This window comes from Vitis riparia, chromosome 7 (genome assembly GCF_004353265.1).
Source record: "Vitis riparia cultivar Riparia Gloire de Montpellier isolate 1030 chromosome 7, EGFV_Vit.rip_1.0, whole genome shotgun sequence".
NCBI lineage: Eukaryota > Viridiplantae > Streptophyta > Magnoliopsida > Vitales > Vitaceae > Vitis > Vitis riparia.
The window spans coordinates 8460447-8474859 of NC_048437.1; the positions used below are offsets into that span (position 1 = coordinate 8460447).

General features: G+C 32.2%; 1 protein-coding gene across 1 annotated transcript; it reads right to left on the reverse strand.

The window, feature by feature from the left end:
- Positions 1 to 318: 318 nt before the first annotated feature.
- Positions 319 to 7871, reverse strand: LOC117919352 (upstream activation factor subunit spp27-like). The gene is made up of 6 exons (XM_034836532.1): positions 7359 to 7871; positions 5543 to 5657; positions 5247 to 5421; positions 3938 to 3991; positions 3322 to 3497; positions 319 to 810 (listed from the first exon to the last, which is right to left on the reverse strand). Exons 1-6 carry the CDS (start codon positions 7709 to 7711, stop codon positions 685 to 687), a joined length of 999 nt encoding a protein of 332 aa, XP_034692423.1. The 5' UTR covers positions 7712 to 7871; the 3' UTR covers positions 319 to 684.
- Between the last annotated feature and the right edge of the window lie 6542 nt (positions 7872 to 14413).

A 14413-nucleotide genomic window follows, 5' to 3' on the forward strand; every position in this document is an offset into this window, starting at 1 on the left:
TGATCCTATGCTTAAAATTCCATTACTGACTCGAATGGGGCAGTGGAGGACATCAATGTGGGGAAGTTCATACTGACTTGTGGATACTTCAAGTAATTATATTACTTACAACAACTATCCTTGTGAAGAAAAACATTGAACCAGCACCACGAATTCATACTTAAAAAAATAATTTCTCCTTTCCCAAAGAGAGCATGATCGAAAGAACAAAAATAGTAATAATAATAATAAAAGAGATGAAGCATAAGTGTAGAAAGATGAAATCAGTTTAAAAGCCCATTAACCTTATAACTATTGATCAACCATCATGGAAAAAAATGATGACTCAAAATATTTCTTTCCCATATTTCAGCTGCCTCACCAAAACAGTCAGAGGTCAAAGTATCACAGAAGAATAACCTATCTACTACCTTGTCATTCAGAGCTTTTCAAAGAAGAGGATAGAAAAGAGAGAAATCCAAACTTCAGCAGTAACAGCTAAAACAGGATACTACAAAACTGATGACATAAAATTGGGGAAGCAGTTAATCATTTTTTCTTCCAGATTTTCTGTATGCCCTATTGGTTGTTGAACACGAAAAAAAAAAGGAGAAACAACAAGAAAAGAACAGTTGGAAACTAAATTAAGCTCACAAACAAAATCCCAATTTCTCACAGGCTTCACAATATCAGTTTGGGAGCAACTCACTGTTCTGTCTTTATGAAATGTGCTGATAGGAGTTTTGGAACAGTGAATCCATTGAAGGAGTCAACATCAAAAAGCTCTTTCAGCTTCTCATCACATATTATTCTCCTCTTATCAGATGGATCCTTCAAGAATAAGCAAAGAAAAGTAAGAAAGTCTGTTTAGTGACAGATTAACTACCAAAAAAGCCAAGCCCAAAGGACATTAAATAACTTCTACCACACAGCCTAACGTTTCCGATTCTAAGCCAGCCCAATGCTAGAATCACCAAAAACAAATCTTGAATAAGATATATCGTCAAAAAATATATACTTGAAAACAGTGACATGTAAAACATAAGTGGACTTGTGGCAAAAGTTTAACACAATGCTAGAATCACCAAAAACAAATCTTGAAGAAGATTTATTGTCAAAAAAGATATACTTGAAAGCAGTGACATGTAAAACATAAGTGGACTTGTGGCAAAAGTTTAACACAATGCTAGAATCACCAAAAACAAATCTTGAAGAAGATTTATCGTCGAAAAAGATATACTTGAAAGCAGTGACATGTAAAACATAACTGGACTTGTGGCTAAAGTTAACAATTAAGAACTAAAACAACCAAGTCACAACTAACACTGATTACAGTTAACCACATGATTGTCATTAATGAAAAAAGTTTAAACTAGTGTGCACATCTTTCTCATTATCAATGGTATTTAGAATCTAAAAGTCCATTTGGATACACTTCCTGTTTTCTATTTTTAAAATAAAAAATAATAGTAACTTTTATATAAGATACAAAAACTCTTAAAGACCAACAGTGAATAAGTAATAGCTTTAAACACTGTTTAAAAAATTAAGATATCAAAAAAAATTTACTACCTCAAATTTTAAATTTTCTGGAAGTAATTTTTTAATACATAAGGTAAATATATACTTTTTATACAAGACACTCTACTTTTATATAGAAGTGTCTGATTTTAAAAATGAAAAAGAAGTGTATCCAATTTGACACTAATTGTTTCTGCATTTTAAAGTAAAACAAACAGAACCATAACTGGCTCTACTTATGTTTCTCTCTTTTTTTTTTCCTTTTTAATTTATTCAGTGCTTGTTTAGATACACTTCTTCTTTTCTGTTATAGTAACCTCCATATAAAATACATTAACTCTTATACAGAAGTATGGACTTATCTTATATTCTTAAAAATTACTTTTAAAATTTTTAAAATTTTGAGGTAATAAAATTTTTTTAACACATTAATCTTTTTAATTTTTTTTTTAATAATCATCGTCTTTTCAAGTTAAGACTTAAGGAGTTCTTGCATTTTATATAGTGTATCCAAACGAGCACTTATTTATTTATTATTTTTTTCAGATTACCTAGTGGTCCAATTTTAAAAGTGTAGAGATCTCATAAACCATTTTATCACACTCTAGCACCCTAGTCTTTCACACTCTACATTGCTCACACAAGTATGTAGTTGCTGGCCTAGTTCATAAGTAGTTATATATTGCTGAGCCCCCATATTTCAAGAAGTCTTGTGATTTCAGACCTATTGGACAAGTTAGCAAACAAATAAATGAGCACTGATCATGGAAAAAAAAAATGATCAAGATTGATTTACCCTTTTGTTATAAAATGGTTCCTCCTCCTTTTATAAGTATATAATGCATGTGAAAAAATAGTATGTCCTTTCAATGTATGTGTTCCCCTTGGTAGATTAATTCCTGTTACATTGGACCCCTATCTCTTGATTGAATTGGTTCACCCTAGTGGATCCATTCTCTTGATTAATACAGTGTGGGAAAGCAGACACTGTTTCATAAGGAGTCTCTAATGAAAGACACACACAATGCGTAAGGACACTGCTCTTTTTATCTAAAGGTCTGTTCTCCATTTTGTATCCCTTGAATCTGACAATATATATATTCAAAATTTGGTCATACAATCTAGAGAAGATAAAAGGCTCAATTAAAACCAAGAGTCAGTGCCTTTCTACATATTTAAGTGTACATTGAGTAAATTAATCTTCAAATAGCAGTATTGAAATGCTGCTTTGCTTGATTTGATCATGTTATTTCATTTGAAAAGATTTTAAAATGCTTCCATGCAAATATGAGTGCACATTCCCAAGTTTTTCGCTTTATAATTTTCTCATATCCTTTTATCAAATTTCTAATCTTCTTAATAAAAGGGTGACCACAAATGTCAGATCAGAAAACAGTAATAACCAGAGTCAAACACATTACAGTGCACAGATATTGATCATTTAGAAAATTGTGGGGATGAACATAAGTGAGGGTGATACTTTAGCAACAACTGGGTTTCTTATAAAATGAGATTGACAAACTAAAAGACAAGAGGAAATATATTTATTCTCTATGGAACCCATCTAAAACAGGTACTCTTTAATTTCTCACATAGTACACTGCAACTTTGTTTTCATCCAAGCAAAAAAACTAAAGTTAGAATGAACATGTTTGAGCAATTATGATAAGGTATGGAAGGTTAGCAATTACCAATCAATAAATAAAAAAGGATGGTTGAACTGCAAATTATGTATGCAATGACACAGATTTGTTAGCTATGATAATACTTGAAACTTCAACAACATACTTAAGGGTTTTAACAAGGGGAGAGATCACACACCTGGAGGTTATTTTGCTTTATGTATTCCCAAATTTTCTTTACAACCTCAGCACGTGACAATGCACTTTCTTCGATATTAAGAAATTTCACTAAAGCATCTGAAAGTGGAAGAGGAGCAAGAAAACCTGAATTCCCTCCCTTCTGCCGTTTTTGCTTTCTTTTTGGCTCATCCGAATCTGGAACAAAAAAGATCAAGGAGGAATTAAAAATGTTGAAACAACTACTTGACTAGTTGATGTTGATAAGTCAGATATTGAATTTATTAGTCATATCTATACTGGCATCAAAATATCACAAACTCCACCAATGCTATCATCTTGTCAGTCTCAAGCCCAGATAGAGGAGAATGTGTAGAGCAAGGCTTCCTCAAAATGACATTAACATGAATCTTTAAAATGGAGAAGCAAAATTGTGAAACTAAACCAAATATAAGGGAACAACATGAGTTGACCTTTCTACTAAAAAAAACTGAGTGGAGATGCAAAAGATGAACTAGGTAGTTAATAAGTAGTGGATACGGACTTAAATCCAATCTAAAGTATTAATATGAAGCAACTTGTACAACTAAGCATCCTGAGTCTTGTGACATCTTCTAAGAACTGAGTTATTATCTTACCTTCTCTTTCTTGCTTCCGTTGCTTTTCCTTTGGTGTTGGCTTTACTGGAGCAGCTAAATCAAGAAAAAAACATTACAAGTAATGCTTCAGACATCTACAAGAAATTGTTATCACTACAAGAGCAAAAATCTGGATTAGTGAAAACATAGAAAAGGATAATATATTTGTAATAAAATGAACATAAAGGGATTGCGTCGCACCAAAAATCAGGAACTGGTTAAGAAACCACATTAACCAATATGGCAACCCCTAAAACAAAATGTTCACAACAAACAGAGTTCTTTTTTTTTTTTTTTTGTTATAAATAAAAGAGATAAAATTGTATTGAAAAGAGCCGCCAAAACAGCGACTAACAAACAGAGTTCTTTATAATTCATCATTTGGCTCAACAACATCTACAAGTTGTCTATTTTAAAGTTAAATTCCAAATTACCAATCCATATACAAAACCTGAGGAAAATTAAGGAGATGTTTCTTTTAAGCCTGAATAAGGAGGCTGTTTCATGGCATTTATAACAAGTACAAGTGGTGCTGGCAATCCAGAACTCAGCTTCAGGGGGTGGCAAAATGTGAGAATAGGCTGATAAGAGCAATAAAGGATAAATGGCAAGAGAAGAAGTTGGAAAGGGAACACAAGCATGAGATCTTAGCCCTTCTACCCCATTTCCAGCATAAATTATCCTTTCCACATGCTCACAAATGTGAGGCAGAAATACACATTACTGGGTTCACATTTTGACTACTGTTATGAACTCCAATTTTTTCCACATCCAAATGTTACAGTGTTGAAATTAGTAATATTAGATGCAGAAACAATGATCGTCAAACTTCTAGAAACATTCTTGCCTTGGTGGAAAAATAGCAAATGCAATTTTTAAAATTATATTAGCAACATAGCAAAAACATCATCAACAACAATTGCAACAGTTGGAGAACTTTTCATTATGGGATCTTCTCCAGTTCTATCATCAATTCAATCAATTCTTAGGATCTTCTCTCTTCATCATACAGAACATTATGGAAACAATGCAGTTGTGTTGCCTTTCATATATAATAATAAGCTAATCAGAAGGAACACGACAAAAATTAGACCAAAATATTCTCTTCTCTACATTCACATGATGTAGTACAGTTCAAGAGGGACATAATAGATCAACCACAGTCAAGTATCATGAAAGTTCAGTTGTCAGAAAAAAATCCTCAAATCATTCAAATGACATTGGAAAATGTGATCAACAGTGACCCACCAATTTAGATGAACAGACTGAACTTCAAATAAAAAATAAAATACAATAGTAGAAGCAGTACCATCATCTGAATCCAATGGCCAGATATGCTTTGATAGAGCCTTATTCATTTGGAACATGTTGATGGAATCAACACCAAAGAGGGCACGCAATGTTTCATCACATATTATATTTCGCCTATTGTTTGGGTCTTGTAAATCTTTCTCTCTAATATGAACCCAGAGTTGCTTGACAACCTAGAACCAAGATAATGAGCTTATAAATTACAGTTCTGAGAATTCCTTGATCTACTAGATGAACTCATGACAACGTGGAGAAAAGGAAAAGGAAAACTTCGCCTGAACTTTCACAATATACCTCAGTCCTGGCCAATTCAGGCACTCCAATGAATTTTTGAAGTTCTGGAGACAGGCTACATAGTTTGCAAAATCCACCACCTCTCTTCTTGACTTCCTTATTTGACTTCTTAGACCTGATTATACAATAAAGCAATGCATAGTAACAATAAGCACTGGTCCAATGTTCCCTAAACACAACAATATCTCATTAAACAAACTTGAGGGGAATGAAAAACCCAGCTAGTGTATCATTTCAAATTTAATAATATAGACAGACAGATCCAAACATACACAGATTTTAACCTTGTAAGGAACAAACAGAAACTGATATATGAGTTTATCATAAAGTTAAACAAATATAAGCAACACCTTAAAGTTTTTTTGTATAACTTCTGAAATCTTTAGACTTTATTTCCGTCCATTGTCATAATGGGACCTTTCAAATGCAATCTATTTGAGTTAAAGATTCATATGGTCGTTTTTAAGGTATTCATTTACATACAATTGTACTCCTCAAATTTCAAAGCTCAAATAACTCACTTATTGGTCTTTTACAACTACAGTTTTGTGCGATGATCGCTAGAAAAGTTGCTCTAGCATATGAGCATCTACTTCCAGTCCAGAATTAACTTCCATAGTTCTATATCACTATTTCCACCTTAATTACTTCATTCCAAACACCAAAACAGAAAGCGATAAAGCATCATAATCTGTTTAAGGATCATTTTCAGATAAATGACTACAGATCAAATAAGGAGAGCATGTGCCTATTTTTACATATGGCATACAATTTCTTAATCCAAACAAGTGAAGCATTAATGCATATACCATGAAAGATAATAATAGCCATGGCCCATGGGTTTTTAGCCAGAAGCAACATTCAGCAACAACGAAGGAGGCTGCAATAAGCATTTCTATCCTCAAGCTGGATTGGGTATGAAACACCTTGTGCCTTAACTCTCACTATTTTTTTTTTAACACTCTGCCCTCTCAATTACTTCATTCCAAACACCATAACAGAAAGAGGTAAAGCATCAATAATCTGTTTAAGGATCAGTTACAGACCAATGACTAGAGATCCCATACGGAGATAATAGAACTATTTTTACATATAACATACAATTTCTTAATCAAAACAAGTGAAGCATCAATGTGCATGCCATGAAAGATAATTGCAGCCATGGGTTTTTAGCCAGAAGCAACATTCAGCAACAATGAAGGAGGCTGCAATAAGCATTTGTCTCCTCAAGCTGGATTGGGTATAAAACGCCTTTTTTTCGTTAACTCTCACTATTATTATTATTATTATTTTTTTAAGAAAAAAATAAATAAAAAGTGAAAGAAAAAAATTATAATATAAACCTTCAAAATTTTGAAGGGTTAAAAACTCTGAGGTCTTAAAACTTAAAAGAGGAAGAAGTGCTTGGGGAAAGTCACAGCTAGAGCTTTCTAATGGGACCAATTAAGCAAAATTAAGACAAGAATCATTAATCTAATTCGTGAAAAATTAGTCATTCTAGATATATACCCTAATGAGCAGTTTATTTTGCAGCAAAGATGGTTACTGGGCTGAAAATTGGTTGATGTCCTCTTCAGATTAAAGAAAACGATTGTTACTTGTTAGTAATTCAAAAGCTCCTTTCCCATTTTCAGCCTCAACCAAAAGCATGATTTTTACAAGAATCTCACCACTAGTGGGTGCAAAACAACAATGATTCCACAAAAGATAAAGCCCCCAATGAGATTTCACCATCAGAGAAATAAAAACAATAACTTTCAACTCAAGCATTGCAGGAGAAATAGTAAAATTGTATATAAAATAAATGATAACCAACCCTCGTTTTTTGGCCCCCTTTCCATTACTGGATTCTTCCACCTCTTCCTCTTCATCATCATCATCATCGTTTTCATCCTTTGAATCAGAGCCGTTGCTGCCTTCTGATTTTACATTAGACTTGTGCTCTTCTTCTTCTTCTTCGCCGCCATCGCCTTCATCCTCTTCAGCTTTCTCGAGTTGGCTCTGAAGAAACAGGTCCACATGTTCACGAATAAACGCTTTCTTGCCCGATAAATCGATTCCGAAGTCTTCCTCCAGTTTCCGGCGCACGATAGCGGTGGTTGTGGTATTCAGGTCGGAGCTCCGGAGGAATTCGTGAAGCCGAGCCACGAGTTCCGAGTCCGACACCATTTTTTCTGACACCGATATTGGGGTGGAGTGAGTACCTATATTAAGATCGGCGAGTTTCGGTCCCTGGGACTCAGAAACGCGAAGGATTTGCACGGGAAGAAATGGGATTGGATTGGGCGAAAATGAATGTAGAGGACATTTCTGGAAATAAAATTAAAAAAAAACCTTCACCCGTTTCTCGTTACTCTCGTTGGAGTGAAAGCGAAGGCCCTACACCTGCGCCTCCACCTTTTCCCTATCTTGTTACCTAGACTGATTTGCCCTCCAATCTTTTTAAAATTCCGCACATACCCTTACAGGATTCAACCCACTGGGCTCAGCTTTGTGGGCCTGAATAATGATACGGGCTGGTTTATATAGGCTTTGGGCTCGGAGTTCATAACCTTTTATGTAAGGGCTTCCTTTAGACAATTTGAAACATTTTGGCAGCTCTTCGGAGGTGTCCAAAAAAGAGTCATTGGAGTCATGTGAAATTATCTATTCTTTGTATGGTATTAATAGCTTAGTGAGTTGTTGAGATATCTAATGGAAGGGGTTTTGTTATACATTTTATTTTTCTAGATCCTTGTTGGTGTTGGGCCAATTGGATACAGACTTCTTTCTTGCACAGAAGGATGTTTAGACAGGTGGTCTGGACTCGCCCCTCCGAAACTTTAAGTCAGAAATCAATAAGGATGAGTCCAATTGTTTTGAATGGCTAGGTACGCACGCTTCTCAATGGATTTTTATAAAGTAGATGACACCATCATCATAGTATTGATTGTGCATTCATGTCTTTCTTGCGATGATGATTGTCATTAGGGTGGAAATTAAGTCTTAGCAAGACAATCAATGTCATCATTTTTGAGCGAATTGGATAATCATACCAAGTAAGAGCTGTTGACTAGTGTCATTTGCTGGCTGTCATACAAGAGTCTCAAACCATGTAGTTGCAGTGCATTTACGTTTGTCAAATGTCTCTAATTGTGTGTAACAATTGATTGAGATTGATTTTTAGGCTTAAATGTCGTTTAGATTGTCGTTCAGGTATTGAGTGTGATTAACCCTTTGTCTAATGCCTAAAATTTTCGACTGGGTTGGTGACATTGGGAAAGAAGGAAATCTCTCTCCTTTTACGTTGGACGAAGCTTATTTTAGTCAAGATGGATTGATCCCAAACAGATCATCTATTTATCTTGGATGGACCAAGGTGTCCTCGGTTTGGGAAGGACACATAGAGGGAAGCCCCCATGTTAATTTCCGTGCAACGATTTATGGTGAAAATTAGAGAAAACGAAAAGAAAAACACACAGATTTAACATGGTTGGGCAGATTGCTTATGTCCTCAGGAACAGGAAAGAAGACTTTCACTATATATCAAATTAGAGTTATATAAAATGGTATTTATACTAACCCTCAAATAATGAAAATTCCAAAAATACCCCTAAACCGCAGGCTCCCACACCCCCAACCTATCAGGTAAATGTCATCGCTCCACTTCGCTCCAACATTTACCCTTTTTTTTTTTTGTCTTCATATGTCTTTCACTCGATATGAGCTATATATTACAACACCCCACAATCTTAGAGATTCCTATAAGATGACTTAGAGCCCCCTTTTCATTCTCTTGTGTAAGTTGTTCAAAAAGGTAATACAGCTCTTGCCGATTGATTTTCTGTCCCAAAGTTGGACAATTCTCTTAGGCAATCTTTCCGTTGTCCCAAACAGGAAGGATACCTTAGCAAAGAAGATGTTGTCAGAAGCAAACAAAAGATAAAAAAGGGAGGGCCCAGTTCTGGAAGCATGTTGATCTCCAATATTGAGGAGTCGCGCGGCTCATCTCTAACTAGTCCTGTGATGCCATTGCCAAGTGCCAACCATAGTTAAATAGATCAATTGTCAATGCAGGATAGAGTTAGCATTCAGTAATAAGCTCTAAGAAGGGTTAGTGGATACCTAAAGGAGATGTTACAAGTACAACATGACCCTCTCTTTGCCGATAAACAAAAACTGAGGGGCGTTTGATTAAAAGCCTAACGGCACTTATAAGTAAAAAAATAAAAAAATAAATAGTGGGTTCCACTTTTTACGGTAACATCTTTATAAAATAATACTTTGAGACCAAAAAAAATTATTATCTTAATAGAAATATGAATATTTATGAATTTATAAAGGGTATTTTATTTTTACTATAATATTTGTACATGTATGATTTATAAATCTATAAATAATGAATGTGTTACTATGTAGAAGCGTAAGAGATGCTAAAAAAAATAAGAGAATGTTATTAACTATAAAAGATAAAAAGACTTGATAAGGAAGAGATGTGAAGGGTGTTCGGTAAATTGATTTAACTATTTAAAGTGATTTAATAACTTAATTTATGTTATTAAATAAATTAAATATTTTTTTAAAATAATTTAATATCACAACTTAAAGTTAAAAATGACTTTAACTATTAATTCAAAATGGTTAATTTATTTTTACTTAAATCTAAAATTATGATTAACCATAAAATATTTGAGATTGATATAAATTAAGTTATTAAAACGTTAAGTCACTTTAAGCTATTAAGTTGATTTATTAAACATCATGTATGACTTGAAAATTTATAAACAATGGATATGGTAAAAAGTTAATACATAGAAGTCTACAATACTTTAAAAATAAGATATGATTATTAACTTTAAAAGATAAAAAGACTTCTAAAAATAAAAGTTGTGGTGTTAAACTTAGAATATGTTTGGTAGTGTTTCTATTCAAAATATTTTTAATGAAAGTGTTTTTCTTAAAAGTGTTTTCTGAAAAATCTCATATCAAATATTTATCCAAAAACACTACAAGTGATTTTTCATATTTGTAAAAATGTTTCATAAATTTTGCCAAATTGTTAAATTTTTTATAAACATCTTTTATATCAAAACCACTTTTTAAAATCATTGTCAAACGAACTTTTAATATCTTATGTGGTGATTGCAATGAATGAATATAGAATTTACTCAATACATTATATATAACCAATTCATGTACTTTATCGGTTATTAATTTATATTTCCTTAGATTGTTAAAAATTTTAAAAATATTATTATTTTATATATTTAGTGAAGTTATTAATTTAGTATATTAGCTCAAGTTGAGATTAGAATATTTTATTATTTAAACAAAGCAATTAATTTAGTGAATATTCATTTATCAAAGTTTTATTATACCACTTAGACTAACCACCACTAAAAAAACCTATTGAATTTGTTTAATAGAAAAGACTTACACTAATCACTTATGGCAAAACATGGTAAGTGAATTTTAAAATTTTCTAATTTCTTATTTCTTATTTGTTCTTTTGTAAAAATAAAAAAAAATAATAAAAAAATTTATTATCAAATAATTTTATATTAAGATCTTTAAAATCATTTTTATTTTATTTTTATTATTAGTAACTTCAAATTATGAAAATCCCATGTTAGTTGATGTCTAGGAATTAAACTCTATTTCTAATTTATTTATATTAAATTGATTTTTTTTTTAAATAGAATATTTTTATTTATTTAATATAATAAAATTAGAATTACAAATATTTTTAGAAGAACTAAATTTTCATTAAAGGGTTAATAAAAAACCAAAAATCATGATCATATTTCTTCTAAATGATTTTGTAAAATAAAATAAAAATGTTAATGGAATTAATTAAGTAATAAATTATTTTTATTTATTATAAACTATTCATTTTTTTCCTATTTTCTTGCAATTTTTACTCTATAATATATTTTTATTGATTTTCTTATTACATATTTCTTATAAAATACTATATATACTTCTAAAAGTTCCTTATTTATATAACTTTTAAGAAAAATATATTTAAATTTTAACCAATTCACTTTCTCATACTTCTTAATGTTTTTAAAAATATTTTAAACTTTTCCATATCTTCTTTCTTAGTTTTCCTATCTCATTTTTCTTGAGAATAATTTTTCTTAATATTTTTTCCCCAATTTCTAACATTTTTGGAGAATCCAACATACTCTAAATAATTTTTATTAAAAGTAAAAAAAAATTATAATGAATTAAATTGTGAGGTCTATTTAAATATTTCATGAACTTTGTAACTAGTGTGTATTGACATTTTATAAAGATTGTGAGTCCTTCCTTGCAAGTAGCTTTAAACATGAAAATAAAAATAATGTGAGGTTTGCATTTACCATTGAAAATATAATATAGATATGAATTGATGTGTCCATATGTTGTAAGAATCGGACAATACTACATACTTTTATTAATCTCTACATGTAGTGTCCTATGAATGCTGATTTCAAATGTGCAAAATATTATAGTACCTTAATGACATAAGAAAAGTCGAAAAAGTGGAAAACATGCTTACATGTGCTAAATTGGCATTGTTATTTCAAAAAATAAGGAGAATAATCATTTTGTAAATGAGTGGTTGCTTCTAAAGAAATAACAAGTGAGTTAGACTTTTATTGGTCGAGAGGGTAAACTAAGCCCACAAAGGAATTACTTTTAGAGGTATCCAACTCCGATTAGAGGTTCTATAAAGGTTTAATAGGTAGAAACACTTTGTATTGCATGACTTGTAAGTAACAATGGTTTTAAGAGAGAGTTTCTTCTTTATCTTTATGATGATAGTGCTACCAATGCCATGATAGAAAAGATGTTACTTTGAATGATATGAGACAGAAAGTATTACAAAGCACCACTCATATGTACCCTTTATGATGATAGTTCTTCATCTTTAATATTATCAAATTAACATATAGATATATTAATATTTTAACATAATATTATCAAAATTTATGTATCCCATTAGTTTATGATTTTAAAAAATATACATTATTTTAATTATATTATTTACATTTTTGTTATTATTAAAATTTTGAGAAGAATTTTATTATATAATTTATTGTTGTGCCTATTTGTATGTACAACAACATGAACAACATAGTGGTCTTGCTCATTCGTGTTGAACCTAAGGTCACTCGTCCAAAACCCCGTCCTCCTTCTTAGCAATCGCACATCAAAATTTGATAAGGAATAAAATGACTGAGTGTCTATTCACCCATGACATAAGTAGCATGAGTGGTGACCTAAGTTATAGCCCATCTTCACATAAGATGCATAGAAATATTGTTGAAAGACTTTTGAGGTTAAAACATTCTAGAAAGAAAAGATTGGGGCTAGACTTTTGAGGCTAAAACATTCTAGAAAGAAAAGAATGGGGCTACTATATTGGATTTGTTAATCTTTAGGTAACTTCTAAACTTTGTCATTGAATTTAATAAATTATAATGAGTTTAATAAATTATGAAATTTTAAACAATTGTAAGAATGTTCTAGAATTTCTAAGGACTTAGAGGGTTCTATATTGCTATTTGAGTGTTCATATAAGCAAAGACCTCATTAAGACCTCATTTGATTGAGACATGAGTCTTGAAAGTCATCAAACCTTTCATAACATTCTCATAAAAGCTTGTATTCTTTGAACTCACAAAGTTTGTCTTTCTTTATGCATTTCTAGCTTCCAAGCTTGCAAAATATTTATAGTATCATTGGAATTGACTAACCTTGTAAACTCAACTGACTTGAATGATCTAATTAATACATAAGTTACTTAGGAAAAAAAAAAAAAAGCAAATAACATTGAGCTTGAGAGATTATAAAATTATAAGATAGAACCAAATCATAGTGTCTAGTTAATGCCAAACCCAAGTTACGTCAATTAGGTTAAACCCACAACTTCGAGAGTATCGACCTCGAACCAACGTGGGACATCATTTTAATAATAGCTTTAGGGGAAGAAAACAATTGAGACAATTATCAGCATCAACACCTCCAAAAACAGAAAAGAAAAAAAATCCCATTTATTACTATTAGTCCAAGTGCTTTGCCTATTTTTAGTTACACGACTCACTAGCATCGGTTACACATTGCTTCCTTGCATGCAAAGGCTTGGCTCTTATCCATAGAAGGAATCTCATTCACTCTCCTTCCTGAGCATAAATTAGGCCGTAAATTTCTCTCAATTCAAGCTCAACTATTCGGGTCTCTTTCGGTTTCGGTTCGAGTTTGAGAGAGCAATGAAGGGAAAAAGTGTGACCCAATGTGCAGAACATCTAGAGGGTTTAATCAAAGGGAAAGAAGCAGCTAAAGGTATATATTTTCACCGTCTGTTTCTGTGTTTTGAAATTCGATTCATCGTAAATTTGGTTGATTCCCCACCGATCATGCTTGGTTCTTTCCTTGCTTGATATATTGGGGTTCCGGAGTTTGGGTTGGTGACGCCGGTAGCTTGGGGTGAGGGTCCATGAGTTGATATTTAGTTTTGAGAAGGAGACGAAAGCTGCATGTCTTCAATCATCCCTCACAAACATTATCTGCTACATATGAAAATGAGGAAACAAAATTGAGTGAAAGGGAAAGATTGGCACCCGAGTCTCAATTCCAGCACCTTTTTCATTCAAGGGGTTGGCTACTTCCTTTATCATTTTACTTTTTGATAATAAAAATTAAAGAGAGGGTGGCTAAATGTCAAAAATTGGGCTAAGGGTCTTGTAAGTCGGCCCAATCCAAGTCATTTTCATCTAAATGATCTAACCTTCTGATGGTGAGGTGGGGTTAGGTCCACCGTCCGCATACATCTCAACGGGACAAAATGTGGGACCACTCCAAGCCATCGCAAGTTCTTTTCCGGTGGACCTAATCTTGCCATCA

Coding starts and splice junctions, on each gene's coding strand:
- LOC117919352 (XM_034836532.1), bottom strand. CDS start 7,711: ATGGTGTCGGACTCGGAACTCGTGGCTCGGCTTCACGAATTCCTCCGG. Junction 5,658..7,358: donor AAGGGGGCCAAAAAACGAGG/GTTGGTTATCAT, acceptor TTGTATAATCAG/GTCTAAGAAGTCAAATAAGG. Junction 5,422..5,542: donor CTGAATTGGCCAGGACTGAG/GTATATTGTGAA, acceptor TCTTGGTTCTAG/GTTGTCAAGCAACTCTGGGT.